Genomic DNA, 22137 nt, shown 5'->3' with positions numbered 1-22137 from the left:
CTCCACTGCCTGGATTTCAGTGATTCTTGTGCCACAGACTCCCAAGTAACTGAGATTACAGGCACCTGCCACCACACCCAGCTAATTTTGTACTTCTAGTAGAGGTTGAAAAATTACTAATTGGGTAGTTGTGGGTAACTATTTGGGTGACAAATAGTTACACCTATTGTTTCACCATGGTGAACTCCTGGGCTTCACCATGTTTGCCAGGCTGGTGAACTCCTGGGCTCCAGTGATCTGCCTACCTCGGCTTCCCAAAGAGCTAGGATTACAGGCATGAGCTACCACACTTGGCCTGGTTGTCCTAAAGTTTAAAAGCTACCAAATTCTTCTTACCTCTACTTGATGGGTCTTTTTGCTCTTACTGTTCCCCAGCAGCCCACAGTGGATCTTCAGGGCAGACTCAGTACTCTTTGGATGCATAAAACTTGAACTTTTGATGATATATGCACATATTTGGATCTTTTTTTTGTGTTTTTATTTTTTATTTTTAAATTTTCTTTTTCTTCATGTACCACACAGGAAAACTTAATGGATTCTATTTTCATTTAGCTTTTGCACTCAGCTGACTGCAGAATAGAGTCTTAATTAAAAGAACGCTAGTGATAGACTGGCTTATATATATTTAGTGACTTCATTCTTGATCATCCTAATGGGTTATGATTTTTAACTTTTGAAATTATATAGCTTTTATTTTATTTTATTGTAATTTTTTTTTGAGACGGAGTCTTTCTTTGTCACCCAGGCTGGAGTGCAGTGGCGAGATCTCAGCTCACTGTAGTTTCCACCTCCCAGGTTCAAGCAGTTCTCCAGTCTTCATCCTCCCAAGTAGCTGGGACTACACGTGCATACCTTGATGCCCAGCTAATTTTGTATTTTTAGTAGAGACAGGGTTTCACCATATTGGTCAGGCTGGTCTCAAACTCCTGACCTCAGTGATCTACCCGCCTCAGCCTCCCAAAGTGCTGGGATTACAGGTGTGAACTGCCACGCCTGGCAAGCCTTTATTTTTCATTTTTATTTTTGAGATGGAGTCTTGCTCTGTTGTCCAGGCTTGAGTGCAGTGGCGAGCTCTCAGCTCACTGCAACCTCCACCTCCCGGGCTCACATGATTCTCCTGCCTCAACCTCCTGAGTGGCTGGAATTACAGGCATGCACCACCACGCACAGCTAATTTTTGTATTTTTAGTAGAGACAGGATTTTACCATGTTGGCCAGGCTGGTCTTGAACTCCAGACCTCAGGTGATTCTCTTGCCTCGGCCACCCAAAGTGCTGGGATTCCAGGCGTGAGCCCCTGTGCCCAGTGAAATTATTAAAACATACACACACACACACACACATGCACACACACACACAGTTGCACACACACTTGCTTTGAAAGCTGAGAGACATCTAAGCAGCAGTTTTGTCCTTGCCCCCACTTCCATAGGTCCTTTTCTTAACATTTAATTACTGGATTACTATATTGGCCTCTTTGCTTAGACTCTCCAAATCCATTTGCTTTCCTTCACCCTTTTTTATGGAGGACTGTCAGTCAGTCTTTTAAAGATAAGTTTTATGATGTTACTACTTATTGCCTATTGGATTAGGGCCCGAGGGGTGTTTTTTGTAGTCTCACTGGCAACTGGCTTTTTCACCCTCTTCTTATTGCTACCCTGTGTTGATGGCCAGTTTCCAGGTGGGCACCTGCTCCACCTGCTTTCACTTTTGCCTACTCTTCATTGTAGAAGGTCCTTTGCATCGGCTCGCTCCCTGTAAGTCAGGGGTGTCCAGTCTTTCGGTTTCCCTGGGCCACACATAAAATACACTAACACTAATGATAGCTGATGAATTAATAAAAGAAAACAAATTGCCAAAAAATCTCATAATTTTTTAAGCAAGTGTATGAATTTGTGTGCAACCATTCAAAGTAGTTCTAGGCTGCAGGTTAGACAACCTTGCTCTAAATTCTGTTCCCTTCTTTAAGATCGTTCTTGACCATCCTGTCCAAGGTTCATTTCTTCATTGGTGGTTGGCTACTCTTCCTTTCTTTATCTGTAGTAGCTTGTGAATTTTAACAGTCTACACTACATTATCAGGCAGTGTGCTTTTCTTAAAATTACTTGTAATTGTGTACATTTGACTGTGGTTTTTCTTTTTAATCTTTTAAGTTCTTTCAGGGCAAAGAGTGCCTTTTTTTTTGAGATGGAGTTTCGATCTTGTTACCCAGGCTGCAGTGCAATGGCGTGATCTAGGCTCTCCACAACCTCCGCCTCCTGGGTTTAGGCAATTCTCCTGCCTCAGCCTCGTGAGTAGCTGGGATTACAGGCACGCGCCACCATGCCCAGCTAATTTTTTGTATTTTTAGTAGAGACGGGGTTTCACCATGTTGACCAGGATGGTCTCCATCTCTTGACTTTGTGGTCCACCCGCCTTGGCCTCCCAAAGTGCTGGGATTACAGGCGTGAGCCACCGTGCCCGGCCCAGAATGTCTTTTACTACTTTTTTTTCCAACAGTGGCTAATGCAGGCTGTGCGTTTTAGGGTATGTGCAAGTAGTACTTTGGACATCAGCAAGTACTTCAAATACTGAAGCTTATTTTTTCAATAGCTAGAAAAGCAGTGTTGATTTTCCAATTGTGGGAGAGAAAATCAGATTACCTCATCTTGGCCTATACTGGGTGATATCTGTGATTTCATCCTTAGTGGTGAAAGTGTTATTTAAAGGCATTAAATACAGGTATTAACAGTGCTTATGGAAGGTGCTTAATAACCTGGGAACTTTAAAAAAATATATGTTAATTTGTATACTGCATAATTATAATTATGCAACAGATTAAACTTTTCTTTTTTTAAAAGCAGTATCTTAGATTTCAGCCAAAAGAGGTATTTTGTTAAGATACCACGGTGTCTATGGAAGTCTGTTTTCAGTAGTAACCATTTGCCACAATAGGGTAAAAATTTTAAGCAGTAGTTACTACATATCAGATTATGATGATACCTAGTAGAGAAATATGAAAAAAATTATTGCAGATGTTGATTATTAGTTTTTTGTGATTTGAATTAAATTAATGAGAACAAAAATATTTTAACTTTAAGAAATAATCTTTATATATAAGTATTAAGTGATTAAAGTGAAAGCAGGAAGTATTCACTTTACTCTGCTTATATGTAAAGATTATTTTAATATATACACATATATAAATGTGAAATGAGAATTTGGAAGATCGTATTCCTTCACTGAAAGAGAAGGTGAAAACTTAAAAATTATTTGTTACTATATACTTATTTTATTTATTTATTTATTTTTGAGATGGAGTTTCGCTCTTGTTACCCAGGCTGGAGTGCAATGGCGCGATCTCAGCTCACCACAACCTCTGCCTCCCAGGTTCAAGCAATTCTCCTGCCTTAGCCTCCCGAGTAGCTGGGATTACAGGCATGCGCCACCATGCCCAGCTAATTTTTTGTATTTTTAGTAGAGATGGGGTTTCACCATGTTGACCAGGATGGTCTCGATCTCTTGACCTCTTGATCCACCCACGAGGTGGATCAAAGTGCTGGGATTATAGGCATGAGCCATTGCGCCTGACCTATATATTTATTTTTAATTAAAAAAACTGGCTTGTCTATCCACCGCTGCCCCCATCCCTCCCCGCTTCATTCAATTAAAAAAAGAAAACTGACTTATCATGGAACACTGAACATTTTAAATATTCCTTATTTAAGCTACAATTTTCAAAATGAGTTGGAAGTTTATTACAGGTTGAGTATCCCTTATCCATTGGAATTTTTTGATTTTTGGAATATTTGCATTATAATTACTAGCTGAACAGCCCAATCCAGAAACATGAAATCTGAAATGCTTTAGTGAGCATTTCCTTTGACCGTCACATTGGCACTCAAAGTGTTTTGGGCTTTAGACCATTTCAAATTTTGCATTTTTTTCAGGGATTGTAAGCCTGTATCAGCTTGCTAAAAAATATTTGAAACTCCCAGGTGTGGTGGCTCATGCCTGTAATTCCAGCACTTTGGGAGGCTGATGTGTGTTGATCACAAGGTCAGGAGTTCAAGACCAGCCTGGCTGACATAGTGAAACCCTGTCTGTACTAAAAATACAAAAAATTATCCTGGTCTGGTGGCTAGTGCCTGTGATCCTAGCTACTCAGGAGGCTGAGGCAGGAGAATCGCTTGGACCTGGGAGGCAGAGGTTGAGATCGCGCCACTGTGCTCCAGCCTGGGCAACAGTGCAAGACTCCATCTCAAAAACAAAAAAAAAACAAAAACTAAAAACAAACTTACTATATGAGCTCTCTTCTTAAAATTGCTACTAACTTTTGTTCTTTTGAGATTGTGTTGAAGTGGCTGGGCACAATGGCTCACGTCTGTAATCCTGGCACTTTGGGAGGCCGAGGTGGGTGGATTACCTGAGTTTGGGAGTTCAAGACCAGCCTGACCAACATGGAGAAACCCCATCTCTACTAAAAGTACAAAATTAGCCAGGTGTGGTGGCACATGCCTGTAATCCCAGCTACTTGGGAGGCTGAGGCAAGAGAATTGCTTGAACCTGGGAGGCAGAGGTTGTGGTGAGCTGAGATCTTGCCATTGTACTCCAGCCTGGGCAACAAGAGTAAAACTCTGTCTCAATTAAAAAAAAAAAAAAAAAAAAAAAAATTATGTTGAAATGAAATGTATCTGCTTAAGAGAATATGCCTTATTTATTTGCAGTGAATTTCAGACTTCCATAGTCTGTTTTTATTTATTAGAAAATTAGGTGAAAATCATAACAAAAATATATTTTGAAACAAGTCATCCACAATCCCAGCACACGAAAAACACCCTTCTGGTGTTATTTTTCTTTCCAGTCTTAATCCAAAAGGGACGAATGCATGAGAAGCAGTCTCTACAAGTACAGTTTTGTATTTTACTTTTAAAATTTAATGTTATATCGGTATCGCCTGTGGTTTAAAAAAAAATTAATGTTATTTTATAAATGTTACATGTAGCCATTATGGCTATTTTTGGTGAGCTTACATTGTTGTACCACAACTTGTTTGTTTGCTTGCTTATTTATTTAGTTAAAGAGACGGGTTCTCTCTGTGTTGCACAGGGCTGGTCTTGAATACCTGGCCTCAAGTGATCTTTTGCCTACCAGTATGCTGGGATTACAGGTGTGGGCCTCCCAGGCCCACACCTAATTAATTTATTGTTGAATATTTAGTTTGCAGTTTGCTTTCAACTTTATTTTTAGTTTTTCAGACGGAGTCTTGCTTTGTTGCCTAGGAGTACAGTGGTGCAGTCTTGGCTCATTGTAACCTCTGCCTCCTGGGTTCAAGTGATTCTGCCACCTCAGCCTCCTGAGTAGCTGAGATTACAGGCACCTGCCACTATGCCTGGCTGATTTTTGTATTTTTTATTAGTGATGGGGTTTCATACATGTTGTCCAGGCTGGTCTCAAACTTCTGGCCTCAAGCAATCTGCTTACCTCAGCTCCCGCAAAGTGCTGGGGTTACAGGCGAGAGCCACCGCCTGGCCTGCTTTCAAATTTCTTATTCATATTTTTAATTTTAATTTTTAAAAATAGAGATGGGGAGTCTCTTCATTTCATGTTGCTCAGGCTGGTCTTGAACTCCTCAAGTGACCCTCCCACCTTGGCCTCCTAAAGTACTGGGATTACAGGCATGAGCCGCTGCATCCAGCCTCAACTTTTTTATTCTTACAAACACTTTGAATGTAGTGTTTTTCGAGACTGGATCTTGCTCTGTCGCCCAGGCTGGAATGCAGTGGTGCAGTCACGGCTCACTGCAGCCTTGATCTCCTGGGGTCAGGTGATCCTCCCACCTCAGTCAGCCTCCTGAATAGCTAGGACCAGAGGCATGTGCCACCATACGTGGCTTATTTTTTTAAAGTTTTTGTAGAGATGGAGTCTCACTGTGTTGCCCAGGCTAATCTTGAACTCCTGGACTCAAGCTGTCCTCCTGCCTCAGCCTCCCAAAGTGCTGGGAATACAGCAGTGAGCCACTGCACCTGGCTGTGACTCTTGAAACATATATATTTTCTGAGGCCCTTCTAAAAGAATTATGGTAACCATTAATGGATGAACTTGGCTTTTTTTTAAAAGATACATTTTAATAAGTTAATGCTTTAAATAAAGCTTTAGTATAAATGTTTGTATAGTTCTTAGTATTTATGAAAGCACTTCATACTATCTCACTTGATTTCACAACAACAGTCTGTGGTATGGAGAAACTAAGTTGTGAAAAATAGAAAATTTTTACAAGTCAGACTACCACATGTAATTATCAGTGGTTACCAGTCACACTTCTTCATTTCAGTTAGTTCTGAAAGATCCTTTCTCTAAGTTGATGTCAGTTTCTCTTAATGTACTGAGAGTGTGGTAAGATAAATACTAAGAAATTAATAATTGTTTTGGTTGTTGCTCTCTTACCGGCTAGTTAACTATCAAGCATTTGTCTCATGCATTGGCTACATTCCAGTGAAACTAAGCTTGTGTTGTAAGTTTGAGTTGCTAGATAATAATATGATCAAACCTGATCACGTCTGCAAGGTTGTAATATCCATATTAGTTGTATTCCTTAAGATGTTCAATTTCTCTTCTGAGAGATGCTCTGTGCAGCCTCTGTGTGCTCTATGTATTTGAGTGTGTAAGCAGTTACCTAATATTTTATTCCTTTTGAGTACAGAGGAGTTGCTGGAGAGCCCATTTACTGTTTAGATTATCAGTAAACCTCACTGTTAAATCCCTATTCAAATATTAGTGGTGGTGTGGTCAAACAAATCCAGGCAGTAATTGTCTTGCCTCTTTGCAGTTCCTGAAAAGCCATAATCATGGTTCTTGTAGTGTTGTTTTGTTGGGGAAGTTAATGTAATGAGATTTGGACTGACATGGCCTGGGTGAGGCCATGATTACTCTGTCTTATAGTTTCTTATAGTTAAGTACATAGGAGCATGTCATTGACAAAGCATTAGTATTGTGATGTCTATTGGCTGCTACTTTGCTCTTTCAAAGAAGGATAGTAGCTGACTTTTTGGTTACCGTTTCAGCATTGTATTATGTCATTACATGTGTTATCTCTTTAATTGTACACAGTAGGTCATTTAGTAGGTGCGAAAACGAAGGCAGAAGAGGATAAAATTCACATAGCTGGAATTTAAAACTAGTTTAAAATAAAGGGATTTCAGAGCATTCATGGGTCTTTATCACTGTTTTAAAATAAGAAGCCTAGCGTTTCTTGATATTCTCCACTTTTTATTGTCTTAATGTGTTTTAAGGGTTTCTCTTGGTAGGGGTTTATGACATTGATTGTTAAGTGTGGCTTTGTATATTGTTCTTTTTTTGTTAGATGGAAAGGAAAAATGGTGTTTCCAGACAAAATTTAAAAGTTTCTCAAGTGGCCAAAATTGCTTGTAAACCAGTGCCTGACTTCTGTTTTGTTTTCCAGAAGCCTCATGAATAAGCTTACTGAGTTTTTTTTTTTTTTAACTTTTTGTAGTTTTTTTCTTTTATAAACTTACGATTCAGGATGGGTTAAATAGTGCACGTGTATGTGTTTTTCCCAGAGATTTGAGAGCAGACACTATTGGTGGGGCAGTTAGGAATCCCACTTAATGTGACACTACAAGGAGGAGTACAAGGTCTATTTATTGTATTGCTGGGGATGATAGGACTCCCCAAGTCTTGGTTCTCCATTCCTGGATCTTGAAATGGACTTTCATTACTAATACAGATGATTGGGTTATGATATTGACCCCACACTAACCAGGACAACAAGAGACTAATGTATGAAAACCAAAATGCAGTCTACTGATTTTTTTTTTTTTAAGGAGCAAAAACGATTCTTAGATGGACAAGGATAGTTGCGTTTGGTGATTAGCATGGTTGGCTGTACGAGGAAGCCAATTCCTCTAAGAAGGCGGCTTGGTAAGCACAGTTGGAGCCAGGGAGATTACTTGGGTGTTTTTAGTGTCTCCTGTAACTAAGCTACTATCTAACCAGATGCATTAATTGCTTTGATAAGGATAGGCTTCTTTGTGCATCGAGTGCCCTGCCCTTAAACATGTCGACTGGATAATACTGGCTACATCTGACTCTGTGGGGCTCCTTTGCTTTTGTTGGACCAGTTCCTAATTCCTGCCATCTTCTTTTGGAATTGTCAAATCGTTTAATCCTCTTACTGCCAAATCATTCTTTAAAACAAACTTTGTGCATCTTCTGTGATCTGTTGCTTTTCGCCTTGTCAAAAAAACCAGTTTGTGTTTCCAAATTCTTGATGGGGTGAATAGGAACTATCTTTTCATAGGCTGGATGCATTTACATTTTTGGTGATTATGTGTTAAGTGAAGATTTGGTAACTGCTGGTATTTATGTCAGTGGGTTGGTTGGGAAACTAGGATATTTTAGCCGATGCTGAGGATGCTGTTACCTCCAGAGGGATTATTGTTGAATTTGAAATTGTACTTGGGTAACACATTATCACTTGGTTTTATAATTCAGTAGTTTCTAACTCCTTTTAATATGATCAGATTTGAACAGTTAGGTAAGGTTGAACAGTTAGGTATCTTTGAATACAAGTGATTGCTGTTAATTGTCAGTAGGCTCAACATGTCTAAATTGATTAATTTTGCAGTGTTAAAACTAGCCTTTTTTTTTAATACAGAGGGCTATATACGACAGATTTGGGGAAAACATACAGTGGAACAGAGGTAATTACTTTCTTCCAAATTCAAAAAGATTTTACTTTCATCACTAACATTTAAATATTAGAAATGGAACAAGAAGTGTGTTTAGAAAACAAACTCCTGAAGAAGTGTTTCACATATACAAAAAACACTTCCACATATTCACAACAGTGTTAGTTATTGCTGCTTAACAAATCACTCTAAAATTTAGTGGCTTAAAACAACAGAGGGGCTGTGTGTGTGTGTGTGTGTGTGTGTGTGTGTGTGTATGTGTGTAAATAAGAGATAGGGTCTCACTCTGTTGCCCAGGCAGGAACAACTGTGTGTGTGTGTGGCAGGAGTGTAGTAGTGTAATCAGAGCTCACTGCAGCTTCAAACTTCTGGGCTCACGCATTCCTCCCACCTCAACCTTCTAAGTAGCTGGGACTACGTGTGTGTGCCACCACTGCTGGCTGACTAATTATTAAAAAGTCTTTGTAAATCTAAAGTCTTGCTGTGTTTGTTGCTGAGGCTGGTCTTAGACTCCGGGCCTTAGCCTTGCAAAGTCCTGGGATTACAGATATGAGCCACCATGCCCTGCCTAAAACAAGACAATTGTTTAAGCCTCGCAGTTTCTATAGGTCAGGAACCCATGCATGGCTTTGCTTAGTCCTCTGCTTCAGGGTCCTTCATAAGCTACAGTCATGATTTCAACTGTGGCTACATGCGTCTCAAAGCTTGATTGGGGAAAGGTCTGTTTCCAAGCTCACTCTTGTGGTTGATGTCAGGATCCATTCCTCATAGGTTGTTGGACCTCAGTCCCTAATTGGGTGTAAATGATTCAGGGCAGAGGCAGGGTTCAGTAGGAAGCTGGGGAGCAATAGCTTTGAAAGTGTAGCTGTTGTCCAGAGATGTCTCTCTCTTGGCTTCATATGGCCTCTCTATAGGGCAGCTCATAACATAGCAGCAGTCATCATCAGAGTAAGCAATCAGGGCAATAGATAAAAGAGGACAAGCAAGATGAAAATCACAGCTTTTTAACATCTTGAAAGTAACATCCCATGACTTGTCTTAATGTTATTTCTTAGAGGCATGTTATAGGTCTAGCCCACAGTCAGGGGAAGGGGATTACATCAGGGCATGAATACTTGTAAGTGAAGATCATTAATAGTCATTTCAGATGCTGCTAACTGAGCAGTTGAATGTAGATGCATATATTTTGGAGGAAAGGGAGAAAGACTAAGTAGATCCAGAGACTTAATAGCTTTGCTAATTTTGCTTCTGTCTTTGCCCAAGTACCTTGGTTTAGTCTTTTGCTTTCTTCTTTCTTTGCCGTAGTGGCAAAAACTTCGATTACTTTTGCACCAGCCTGATAGCACTTTGCTTCATGTTTGCTGTATTGCTGTTTCCTTTTGAGAGAATTTACTCAGAAAATAGACTTGCTTATGCGTTCACCTGCTTTTCATATTATGAAAACCTGGTACACTATCATGAAAGGTGACAGGATCCCGGAACTGAGTTTTGAAGCTTTGAGCTGAAAGGCTGCTGCTTTCTCTAAGCAATTATATGAATTATGGACAAGACTATATTTGCATATGGAGGCTGGTACTTTTTTGGAAACTATTCCTTGAGGGTTTTTATTTATTTTTATTTTTTTGGATACAGAGTCTCACTCTGTCACCCAGCATGGAGTGTGGTGGCATGATCTTGGCTCACTGCAACCTCTGCCTTCCTGGTTCAAGTGATTCTTGTGCCTTAGCCTCCTGAGTACCTGGGACTACAGGTGTGCACCACCACACCCAGCTAATTTTTGTGCTTTTTAGTAGAGACAGGGTCTCACCATGTTGGCCAGGCTAATCTTGAACTCCTGACCTCAGGTGATCTGCCTGCCTCGGCCTCCCAAAGTGCTGGGATTACAGGATTGAGCCACCACTCGGGGCCCTGTTCCTTGAGTTTATTTAAAACTCAAAATTTACAAGTTTTTGTAAAGAATTAACTTTTAATTAAAATATTTAAAGGACAAGAATAATTTTGATCCCCTTGGTGCTCTTTGCACTATTATGTGGAGCATGAAACAAGTGAGGCCCTCCTTGTGGTGACATTCTTTCTTCTGGAATGCAAAAGAGTAGTTGTTCTTGCTTTCCACAAAGTACAAGAGAAAAAAAATCAGAGTTTTAGTTGTAGAAAGGGTACAACCAATGGGGAAAGAAATTTTATTTGTAATTTTCAGACAGGAGATTTTTGAGACCAAAAGGAGAAAAATAAGTTTAAAAATAATTCTTGAATTGTCCTTTGCATAGTTTACATTAATTTTCAGTATCCCCTCTGTGACCTGATTTGACAGCTATTTTGCCTAGATGTGATGTTTTTTGAATAAATTTATTGAGAACCTGTTGTGCTAGGCACTCATCAACAATATTTTTAGTCATCACAGCAACTTGAACGATATTTCCTTCATCAATAAAAGGAGTGAGGCCCAGGGCAGTTCAGTAAGATTTCTTAGGGCACTTCAAAGTTGTCCAGTTTAGTGCTTCCCGACCCTCATGCTTAGCATTGATCTGGGCTTTTTCCCGTAGTACTGTGATCCCTGCCCTCCCCGCAAGTGCCCTTAAGGTAGCAAGCAATATACCAGGAAGACTGCTGCTTATAACTGTTCATGTTCAAGGAAACTTGGGTATCTGTGCAGACCAAAATGTGTTTTTGTCCTGATCTTGTTTAATTAGTAAACAATATGTTAGGTCCTGAAGAGCAAAGTGTATGGGAAACGGCTTTGGTTCAGGCAGTAACCTATGTACCTGAGACGGATTATAGAGCCTCTTCCAGGTAGATGAAAATTATGCCAACTGACCCAGAAATTAGATTTGGGAAGTGGAGATTTATTTTAGTGAGAGCAGAGTATAAATATATTTCCATTATTATTGGGTTATGGGTTAAATGGGCATGTTAAACCTTTATTGTTAAGGAGAGGAAATGTTTTGTGCTTTCTGGTTTTTTATTGTGTTCCTCTGAGAAATTCAACTGTCCAGATATTTTTTGTGCTCAAAAATGGTGATTAAATACTATCTCAGACTTCTTAGTTTCCTGTGTAATAGCAGTTGAAAACATGATTAGAGGAAATAAGCGGAGGCATTTTAGTGAGTAAAGCTGACAACCAGAACCAAGAATGATAGAGTTCTGTGGAATTTTACTTTGTAAGCCTGGTCACTAGTGCTTTGATCTTGTGCAAAACCGTACTGTGTCTTGCTTGAAGGGTACTTTGCATTTTTTTATTGAAGCTAGTATAAACTTCTCATGTTGGCTTAGGGCCACTGATCCCTGTTTTCTCTGAAGCATGGAATGATTTGTGAAGTTATTATGGTATTACCAAGTATTGTTAAAAAAATTAATGGAGGTTAGGGGATTTTTTTTTCCCTTTTAGTACTGAGGGAATAGCTTTTCTGTCCTTTCAAAATCTTGGAATAGGTTAAAGTTGTGATTGGGAAGTGTTTTGGTTAATGGAATCTCTGTGTATAAAAGAAGTGAGTTTTGCCTCTGGCATTCCATAGCTGAGGTTCATAGCTGGGTTCATGCTCCAGCTCAAGTAACTATGGTAGTTAGTACACATATAGAGAGAAGTGTTTTAATAGTTGTAGATATTCTTTTTCAGTAAGAGTCCACTTAGCAGTTAGCTAGTGGGGTCATTATTAGTTCCCTTCCCTCCTCCTTAAAAATCTTGACATGGGTTAAGTGAGTAATTCTAGATTTAAGTTGAACTTCTATTGGATAGTTAGATCAGTGTCCCCATCCCCACCCCCCACCTTGCCTTAGGCCTCTCTGTGACTTTTACCAAATATATAGTAGTTCTCTGACCACAGTTGTGTAGTCAGAACACTTTAATTAAAGACCTTCAGGGCATGTGAGCATCTTCAGTACCCTTGTCTAAAAGAAAGTGTTGACTGCTGTACTTTCATCCTTTATGAATTCTTTAAAAGCATCTATTATTTTTAATTTGCAGCAGCTCTTGCCAGGTAAAAAGTTTTGGGAAACAGATGAATCCAGCAAAGATGGACCAAAAGGAATATTCCTGGGTGATCAATGGCGAGACAGTGCCTGGGGAACATCAGGTAATCTAGATCTAGCATCTGTACTGTGATTTATGCCTGTCTTAGAGCTCCTTTCCTCAGCAATTGGCAAGTCATGAATTTTACATCAGTGACATAAGCATGTCAAGCAGTGTCCTCTCCTGTAGTGTAATTGCCATTAAGGAGCTTTATATGATGTAATTTATTAAAACATAATTAACACAAAATCAAATCAATATTTTCTGAAGTGCTAGCCACAGGGGAATGGTCTTATTTGAAATGACCATAATTTCAGCTATAATGTTTTGTTCTGTACTGCTGTCAGCATACTTGGAATTAGAAAATCCACACCTGCCATTTGAAGTTCATGTTTCTTTTTTTCCCCTTGCCCTTGTGTACTGTGTATAGAATGATCTATCTTTAAACGTGATTGGGACCAAATCAAGTCACTGGGCATGGACATTCTTCTGGCAGACTACCCCTGAAGAGGGATGGGGAGAACTTACAGAGGCAGACACACTGACAGCAGAAAAAGTAGAAAAAGTTACAGGTGATAGGGAAGAAGGAGACAGAAAACCCAAAAGCCAGTGTGGTATGTTACAGCACAATGTAAGCATAGAACCTCATGATGACAGTGAATTATCAGAAAAGAACAAATTATGTTGTTGTTTTAAAAAAGGGCAGTAAAATTGTATTTTGTTTTAGTAATATTATCAATAAAATAGATTAAAAAAAATCCTTTTACTTATAAAGGGGTAAACATTTTATCCACTCAGCTAGACAAACCAGATAAGTTAGATAAACGGTTGTATTCTTCTGCTATCCTGGATAAATGAGGGGTGTGTTCCATTTCCTTAGCTTATGTTGAATATCATACAGTGAAAGACACAATAGGAGGTTTTGGCTCAACTGACCATGGCAAGTTTCCTGATTCCATTGGTTTATCCATGAGACATCACTCATAATTTGTTTGAGCCTCTGGCTGCACTGTATCATGCTTGTGTATCTTTTTTGTAGATCATTCAGTTTCCCAGCCAATCATGGTGCAGAGAAGACCTGGTCAGAGTTTCCATGTGAACAGTGAGGTCAATTCTGTACTGTCCCCACGATCGGAGAGTGGGGGACTAGGCGTTAGCATGGTGGAGTATGTGTTGAGCTCATCCCCGGGCGATTCCTGTCTAAGAAAAGGAGGATTTGTAAGTTGGCTTGAGGAACTTGTTCCTATCTCTCTTTCTCTCTCTCTCTCTCTCTCTCTCTCTCTCTATCTCTATCTCTATCTTTTTTACCTTAAAGCAAAACATGCCTGTTTAGTTTCCTTCACAGCACGAATTACAGGGTATTTTCAAACATGTTCGTTGTAAATAGAACTCAGCAAACATACTAGGAGATGTAAACTAAACTTTTAAAAACTAAAGTAATAATGTTTTGGGCAGACACATTATAGTAATGTGCGATAAGAACTGAAATCTAGATCAGAGTTCATTGGTCTATCAGAAAACACCATTTTTACTTTAAAATAAAACAAAAGGGGGGGGGGTTGGGAAGGAATTAAAAAGCGAAAGCTGTTGCTGGGATGTTAACAGGGAATTCCAGATTTGAGATCAGTGATTTGCCAGTACTTGAGAAACCTTAATACGGATCAGATTACAGGGCCATTCTTGTTTTGTTAGCTGTGATTTAATTATAGAATCCTCTTTGGCCCTCTTTGAACAGCTTTATTTCTCACACCTGGCCTGTCAAGAAATTAGGGATTCTGTTAATTCTTTCTTCTGGATTTTTTGGATTCATTGTCACTGACCTCTCTGATGCTAAATTGTAGTCAGATAAGTCTCTGTGTCTATAGCCTCTTTCAAGGTGTTAGCATTTTTCCATAAGCATCTGTGACAGCCTTTCTCAAAATGGTTTCTTTCTTTATCATTAACTTTCTGGATCAAAAAGTCTTAAGATGATGTATTTCCATTTGAGTCTTCCTCATTTTGTATTCTATGACTGTTGTCATATTCCAAGTCACAGATAGGAAGGCCATGAAAGGCGAATGAATCTATCTTCCCTCCCTTTCTCTTGTCTAGCTTGTATTGTACTTTTTCAAAGCCGCTTCTCCCTGAGGTCATTTTGGGCTAATACCACCTGATAGCAGTCATTTAAGAGATTTTAATATAACTTGTGGGAGAGAAGGTTCTTTCCCACAAAGTATATTAATAATTATAACTATCTTTCTTTAATAGCATTTGTTGCTCAGTATTTCTTAGTGTCATACATCTTTTACTGGGTATCAGAGGCTTGGTCCTGTTTTCCCTATTCCAGGTTAAATTTTGTTAGAGTAACAGTAGTTTATTTTTGATGCAGCTTCCTCAAGTGTCAAGTACAGTTCTTAAGTACTAGCTATTCTAAAGCTGACCTGATTGCTTTGGGGTGTTTTGACCCTGCAGAGGACCTAGGTCAGGTTTAGTAGCTTGTGAATCAGATAGGAGATGGCTTCTTTTATTTGAACCTTCCCAAGGGACTGCTTGGGAAGAACAAGATCTACCCTTTGGATGTGAGGAATGGGCTCAGGCTAAGTGATCATTTGCCTATTATTATCTCATGGGAAGAATGGAGTTGCTTCTCCTTTTTCACCCTATCCCTAGCTCACCTCTTTTTTTTTGGTCTTCATTCTTTCCTCATCTTATGAGCAGATTCCTCAGCAGAAATTAGTGTTATGTGTCAGTAGGTTGCTAGTGTGGTGAACTGGAACCTGTGGCTCTAGCTGTGAATTCTCTGTCATGTGTGTGATCAGTTTTTAATTCTTGGGCACTAACCAGGAGGCATATGCCTGCAATTACTGTGAAGCTTGTAGGAAGCAGAAAAATAGTTGGAGTTAGGAGAAAGATACATGGTGGGATTGAATCACTTTGCCCCTTATTTTTCTCTCTTTTTATTTTCTCTTTTTTAATCATCTTATTAGACAGTTATTTTGATGACAAAAGCTGTATCATTTGGATTCACTATCTTAGTTGTCCTGGTTAACTGGTGATTTACCTCTTTTACAAAAGAGTTGTGACTAGAGGAGGGTAAGACCTCAGACTAGATTGATGGGGTCAGAAGATTGGACTCTAGCTATCAAGATAATTTACTGAGCTTTTGATCATAAAAATAAATGAAAATTCTCCAAATCTGTGTTCCAGCTTCTTTTAGAAGGAAGATCGTGGATAATGGAATATTATCCCATAGTTTGACTTAGGTTGCATCAATAGAGTGATACAAGAGGACTGGTCTAGTGACATCAAGCCACTTGTTGGCATATATAATCTTCTGGTGGATGGAGACCTGTGGCTCAGTGAACCAATTATGATGATGATTATTATTATTGAGAGAGAGTTTCGCTCGTCACCTAGGCTGGAGTGCAATGGCGCGATCTTGGCTCTTTGCACCCTCCACCTCACAGGTTCAAGCGATTCTCCTGCCTCAGCCTCTCCAGTAGCTGGGATTGCAGGTGCCTGCCATGATGCCTGGCTAATTTTTGTATTTTTAATAGAGATAGGGTTTCAGCATGTTGGCCAGGTTGGTCTCGAACTCCTGACCTCAGATGATTTGCCTGGCTTGGCCTCCCAAAGTGCTGGGATTACAGGTGTGAGCCACTGGGCCTGGCCAGTGAACTTGTTATCAGGTTTGTGGTTGTATCCTCTTAATCTTATGTATAACCTGGCTTTTCTCTGCCTCTTCATCAGGATGACATCTGACCAAAGCTCTTTTTGTGGAAGCCTGAATCACTTTATGGTTGTCAAAGTATGCATGCCTCTTCTTGAGGAAAGTGAGCCTTTTCTTTTTAAAATCTAGTCTGTCATTTAAAGTGTTGAATTCAGAGAACCAGGAACATAGGGTATCTGCTTCTTATAGATACTTGATAGTATATGGGGTCAGGGCATCCAAGTATTTTTACTTTTGGGGTAGCTATATCAACATTAACTCCAGTAAGCCTCACTTTAACTCTGAGAGCTGAAAACACCGTCTCTGATGGTATAGTGATTGTAGACCTTAAAGCAAGTGACTAAGAAGGCATTCTTACACTGGCAACAGATAATGAAGACTAACTTTTCAGGTAAAGTTGATTCAGAACTAAAATAAATCTCTGTATAGTGGTTTATCATTTTCAGTGAAGTTTCCAAGTTACAGCTAGATTGAAGCTGTTTAGTTCTTTGTCTAGCTTGAATTCATTTTGATTGTACAAATGGTCTCAGTTTAGTGGTTTTGGCTTCTGTGCTAATAATACTTTCAGGCCAATAAGAAGAATCTGACAACCATATTTTGTTCTTAGCATTTGCTGTAAATATTTGGTAGTATTCCACATAGGAATCTCAAACTTCAGATCAGTTTTCAGAATAATAGGAGAACTCAGAATATCAGCAACATCTTTTTTTTTTTGGTATCCTTTATTTTATTTATTCTTGGAGTAGAACAGGTGCCTGCCCCATGGTTCAGGGTGGTTACAAAATCAGATGTAATTACTGTATTTTTTGGCCCACGGGTGAGATTGCCATCTAAGGACCAAGATGTCCGGAATACCAGCTGATCTTTTTCATATAGGTGGAAGCCTAGCGAGCCAAAAAGTAGATCATGATTTCTGCCTTGCTGGTATATGGTGTGCAGGGAAACGAGAAGACCACTCTAAACTTCAATTAGGGTAATGACCACCTTAGCCTCACAGAAGAAAGATTCTTTAGAAAAAATATCTTGGGACGGTCTTTCTGTTTGTTCTGTAGGGAGTATCTGGTTTTTGATCTAGAGAATGTATACACATTAGTAGTATACATCTATTTGGGTCGTGAAACTAGATGACTTGCTATTCTAGGTTTCACTGCATTTATTTTAGGTAACCAGTGCTAGGTTACTTTCATAGGTTTTGTTTGAAAACTTCCATATGATGTGATACAGATAAAAGTCAGGGGTTTGAGTTTCAAATGGACCTCAATTCATCTTCAAAAATGGGGATAATCAAAACTCAACAAAGTCTAATTCATACGGCTATGTAGCATATATGAAAATGCTTTGTAAACATTAAAAGTCTTTTTTTATTTTTGAAACAGAGTCTGGCTCTGTCGCCAGGCACCAGACTGGAGTGTAGTGGCACAATCTCGGCTCACTGCAGTCTCTGCCTCCTGGGTTCAAGCAGTTATCCTGCCTCAGCCTCCCAAGTAGCTCAGACTACAGGCACGTGCCACCACGCCCAGCTAATTTTTGTATTTGTTGGTAGAGACAGGGTTTCGCCATGTTGGCCAGGATGGTCTCCATCTCTTGACCTCATCATCCGCCCACCTCAACCTCCCAAAGTGCTAGGATTACAGGTGTGAGCCACCACACCTGGCTAAAAGTCTTACTACTCAAAGTCAGTGGGCCAACAGCGTTAGCATCACCTGGGAGCTCATCAGAAACACAGAATCTCAGATCATACCTCGGAGCGAATGAATCAAAACCTGAATTTTGACAAGACTCCCCAGATGATTTGTATGCACATTTAAGTTTGATAAGCACTGATATCAAATATAATTTCCTTAGAAGAGTAAATCATTAGGAGTCTATTAGAAACATCTGCAGGCTAGAACCCCTTTATATTTTTGCTTCCCTAAAGCAAGAAGTTTACATGCTCTGCTCTCAGTGCCAAGCTTTTAGACACTGACTAGATAACTTGAAAAAAACTTTTAGAAAATCTTATTTCTTTGGGTCTTCATCTCTGTTATAAAAACAAGCACCATTCACCACATTTAAGGTATATTTTCTTTTTCCTTTTGAATCTGGAGGTTACTGTAGCAGAGGGGAGCACTCTCACATTCTGTACATCAGGAATTGGGCAATGATTATTTACACAGTACCTGCTATAGACTATGTTCTGCCACAGTTTCCCACTGTTATTCATTTTGAAATTGGGATGCCCCTTTCAAATGATAGTGTGTCATAGTTTAGTAGCCAACATTTTCTTCCTATTGGCACATAAAATGATGGTTTTTCTTTCTTTTTCTCCAATAACTGACCATATTACTGAAGATGGTATTTCTTATAATTTATGGCGTCTCAGATTTAATGAAATGTAGTAGTTGTTGGTGACTCAATTCCATACGAATAGCTCAGAAAACTCAGTTGGACAAAGAGTCTAATGATTAGAGCCTTAAAAATTTCCTGGGGGGAAAACATAGTATGTCTAGCAATTTTTAAGCCTTGGTGGGAAGAGCTAGTGAGGGTACTGTGAAAAAGGCAATGGGGAAAAAAATGTGAAAATTAGATAAACTTTTTTTTTTTAAAAAGACAATTGTACTTTCATGAATTTCCTTATTTAGTCCTTGGAACAACACTTTGAGGTAGATACTGTTGTCTCTATTAATTTATAGATAAGAAAAATGAGTCTTAGAGGGAAAGTGGGGTCTGAAGTCAAACTTTGTTCTAATTTCAGTTCTTAACTATATTGCTTTCTACTGTGCCGTACTAGCTGTGTTTATGAGGTGGAATCTTCAAAAAAGGATCACATTTAATATGTTAAATTAAGAAGTCTTTCTCATGGCTAGCAATTTCAAACTTATAATTTTTAATATTTGAAAAAAGGTGTTTTGGAGACAGTCTCTTTCTGTCGCCTAGGCTGGAATGCAAGGTTTCGATCTCAGCTCACTGCAGTGTCTACTTCTTGGGTTTGGGTAATTCTTGTGCCTCATTCTCTCCAGTAGCTGGGACCACAGGTGTGTGCCACCACACTCAGCTAATTTATATTTGAAATTTTAAACTACCAGCAGAACTTAACGCTGTTGCACTTTAGAGGAATTAGCCATTTCAGTTATTTGGCATTTTGTGAAAATGGGTAAGTGTGTGCAGGAGAAACCAATATTTTAGGTAACATTGTTATAGTTTTTGGACTCAGTGTGTAAAGCAGATATAAAATAGTCCTTTGTAGAAAGGAGGAAAATGACTAATCCCATTAAATATGACTTCTGCTGTGTGAAGCTTTGTTTTAAGATCATTGCAGTAAGAGGAGTTAATTAGATTTGAAATCTTCTGACTTCATTTAGAATTAATAGATAGATTAGAAAGTATTCCTCCCTTTATGTGAGTTTTTGGAGGAAGCTGAGCCTTAGGTTCATGGATTCTGATCTCAACATCATATAGTTGTTCTACCTATGTCTGCTTCTCTCCCAGTTCTTTGATATTTAGCAGTTTCTCTACCTCTGTGTAGGTCTGGGATCTCTCAGCAGCCATCTTGGTCGCACTTGAGATTTTGATTGGGCTTGGCCACTTGCAATTTGAGCATTTCACTGAATTTTGCATTTGAGCACTATAGCTTTGGGTTAACCTTCAGCTAAGGAAAGTTCATAATTAAAAGTTGCTGTTAAGCCTTTTTCATTTATTCATTTAGCTAATAGACTTTTCCAATACTATATGTACTAGATAATATGTAATAACAACAAAAAAAAGCAAATCACAAACCATGCCTTTCTTATGCTTATGATGGATTTCATTACATTGGTTTTCAATTGTGGATACTTATCAGAGCTATTTGAGGAGAAGATTTCTACAACATTTGCAGGAACCTCTATATACCAATCAAATCAATCTCTGGTGCAGAGAGTGGGCCCAGACACCTATGAATTTGAAAAAGATTGCGATGATTAACCCTAAGCATAGAAACACTGCTTTGTGAAAATGACAGTGCCCCTGGGAGCGCCATTTGGCTACATACTTGTATTTAAGATTTAAACTGTTTAATTGGGTTGTTTAAGATTTTTATTCTTGATGCCATATCTAGTGTTACATAAGAAATACCATCTCAGTGTGTCTCTTTATTACTGATATGATATTACATTTGTGTAAAATGGCCTATATTTATAAAACTTATACACATGCATGATTTCATTGTTGTTCATAATTCTGCTTTAAACAAAATTGTCTCTGTTTTATAGATGAGTAAACAGAGTCTCAGAGATTAAATGACCTGTCCAAAGTCCTGTGACCAGTAAGTGTTAGCAGTTGAGATAGAGTGTAGGTTCTGTACACCCTGGTTTTGTACTTTTTAAAAGATTGGACTAGGTGTTATGGCTCACACTTATAATCCCAGAGCTTTGAGAAATTGAGGCAGGAGGATCGCTTGAAGCTAGGAGTTTGAATCTAGCCTGTGAAACATAGTAAGACCCCATTGCTACAAAAAATAGAAAAATCAGCCAGGCATGGTAGTGCACCTCTAGTCATAGCTGGTTGGGAAGCTAAGGTGGGAAGGATTGCATGAGCCCTAGAGGTCAAGGCTGCAGTGAGTTATCATTGCACCACTGCATTCCAGTCAGGGTGAAAAAAAAAATCACATAGCTATGAATAGTTTATCTTACATATTTTTCAAAAGTGTTAAAATTCTCATAAAACTTAGCCTATTTATACCTTGCTTCTATTGTCTCTAGGGTCTTCATGTTTTTAAGAGACCATTTTAAGGATCTTGAACCTGATACTGCTGTCTGTCTAATCAATTAAAGATAGGGTCTCACCCTGTCCCAGACTGGGTGCATTGACAGATCATAGCTCACTGCAGCTTTGATCCCCTGAGCTCAAGTGGTCTTTCTGCTTCAGCCTCCTGAATAGCAAGGACTACAGGCTCATGCCACCTCGCCCAGCTAAATTTTTTTTTTTTTTTAACTATTTTTGTACAGATGGCATCCCCTGTGTTGCCCAGGCTGGTCTTGAACTCTAGGCCTCAACCTACAACTTTTCCGATTCTGCCTCCCGAAGTGCTAGGATTATAGGCATGAGCCACCTTTTGCAGCTCCTATGATCTCTTAATAACAGACTTTTGACAGAATGGTTTCCCATTTGTACTTTTGTTTTTATTCAAAAGTCAGACTTTTGCCAACCATTTTTATGGAGGGCTATTGTTGATTTCTTGAGTTGTTTTTCCTTAAGTAAACTTTCTGTTGAAATATGACCTATGTTCAGAGATGTATACAAGCCATAAATGTTAATCTTCCTGAATTTCTACAAAATGAAAACACCTATATAACAGCCATCCAGATCAAGAATTAAAAACCTTTCTTGGGTCCCCCACCCTCTAAAGGGAAGTACTATTTTAGTAGGTATCATTAGCTTGTTCAAAGTAGAAACCCAGGTATTTTGTAAGAATGGCTTGTATGATACTGGTAAAATGCAGCTCATTGCAGGGAAATATTTGAAAATGTAGCCTGTGGGAGTATAGTTGAGAATGTAAATTAGTGGCTGAGATCATAACTTAGTGGTCAAGATGTGCCTTTAATCCCAGCTACTGGGGAGGCTGAGGCAGGAGAATCACTTGAATCTGGGAGGTGGAGGTTTCAGTGAGCTGAGATCATGCCACTGTACTCCATTCTGGATGACCGAGCAAGACTCCATCTTAATAAGAAAGAACAAACACTGCCCCCGCCCCCCGCCCCCCCCCCCCCCCACACAC

At 39.2% G+C, this 22137-nt stretch overlaps 1 protein-coding gene across 50 annotated transcripts in view; it reads left to right on the top strand.

Annotated features, from left to right (window-relative positions):
• The window catches only part of PUM1 (pumilio RNA binding family member 1), a 138529-nt gene that overhangs the window by 50562 nt on the left and 65830 nt on the right, over nt 1-22137 (top strand). For 20 of the 50 annotated variants that reach the window (XM_078331008.1, XM_078331005.1, XM_078330990.1 and 17 more), the window contains exons 4-5: nt 12650-12758; nt 13734-13912. The exons of 12 other annotated variants lie outside the window; for them this stretch is intronic. In XM_078331008.1, coding sequence (XP_078187134.1) covers nt 12650-12758; nt 13734-13912 — 288 coding nt within the window. The remainder of the gene's footprint in view (nt 1-12649; nt 12759-13733; nt 13913-22137) is intronic. 18 more of the 50 variants (XM_078331016.1, XM_078331015.1, XM_078330996.1 and 15 more) reach the window with 1 other exon arrangement.

The sequence above is a fragment of the Callithrix jacchus genome, chromosome 7 (genome assembly GCF_049354715.1).
Source record: "Callithrix jacchus isolate 240 chromosome 7, calJac240_pri, whole genome shotgun sequence".
Classification (NCBI taxonomy): Eukaryota; Metazoa; Chordata; class Mammalia; order Primates; family Cebidae; genus Callithrix; species Callithrix jacchus.
This window is presented reverse-complemented; position numbering and strand designations above follow the sequence as displayed.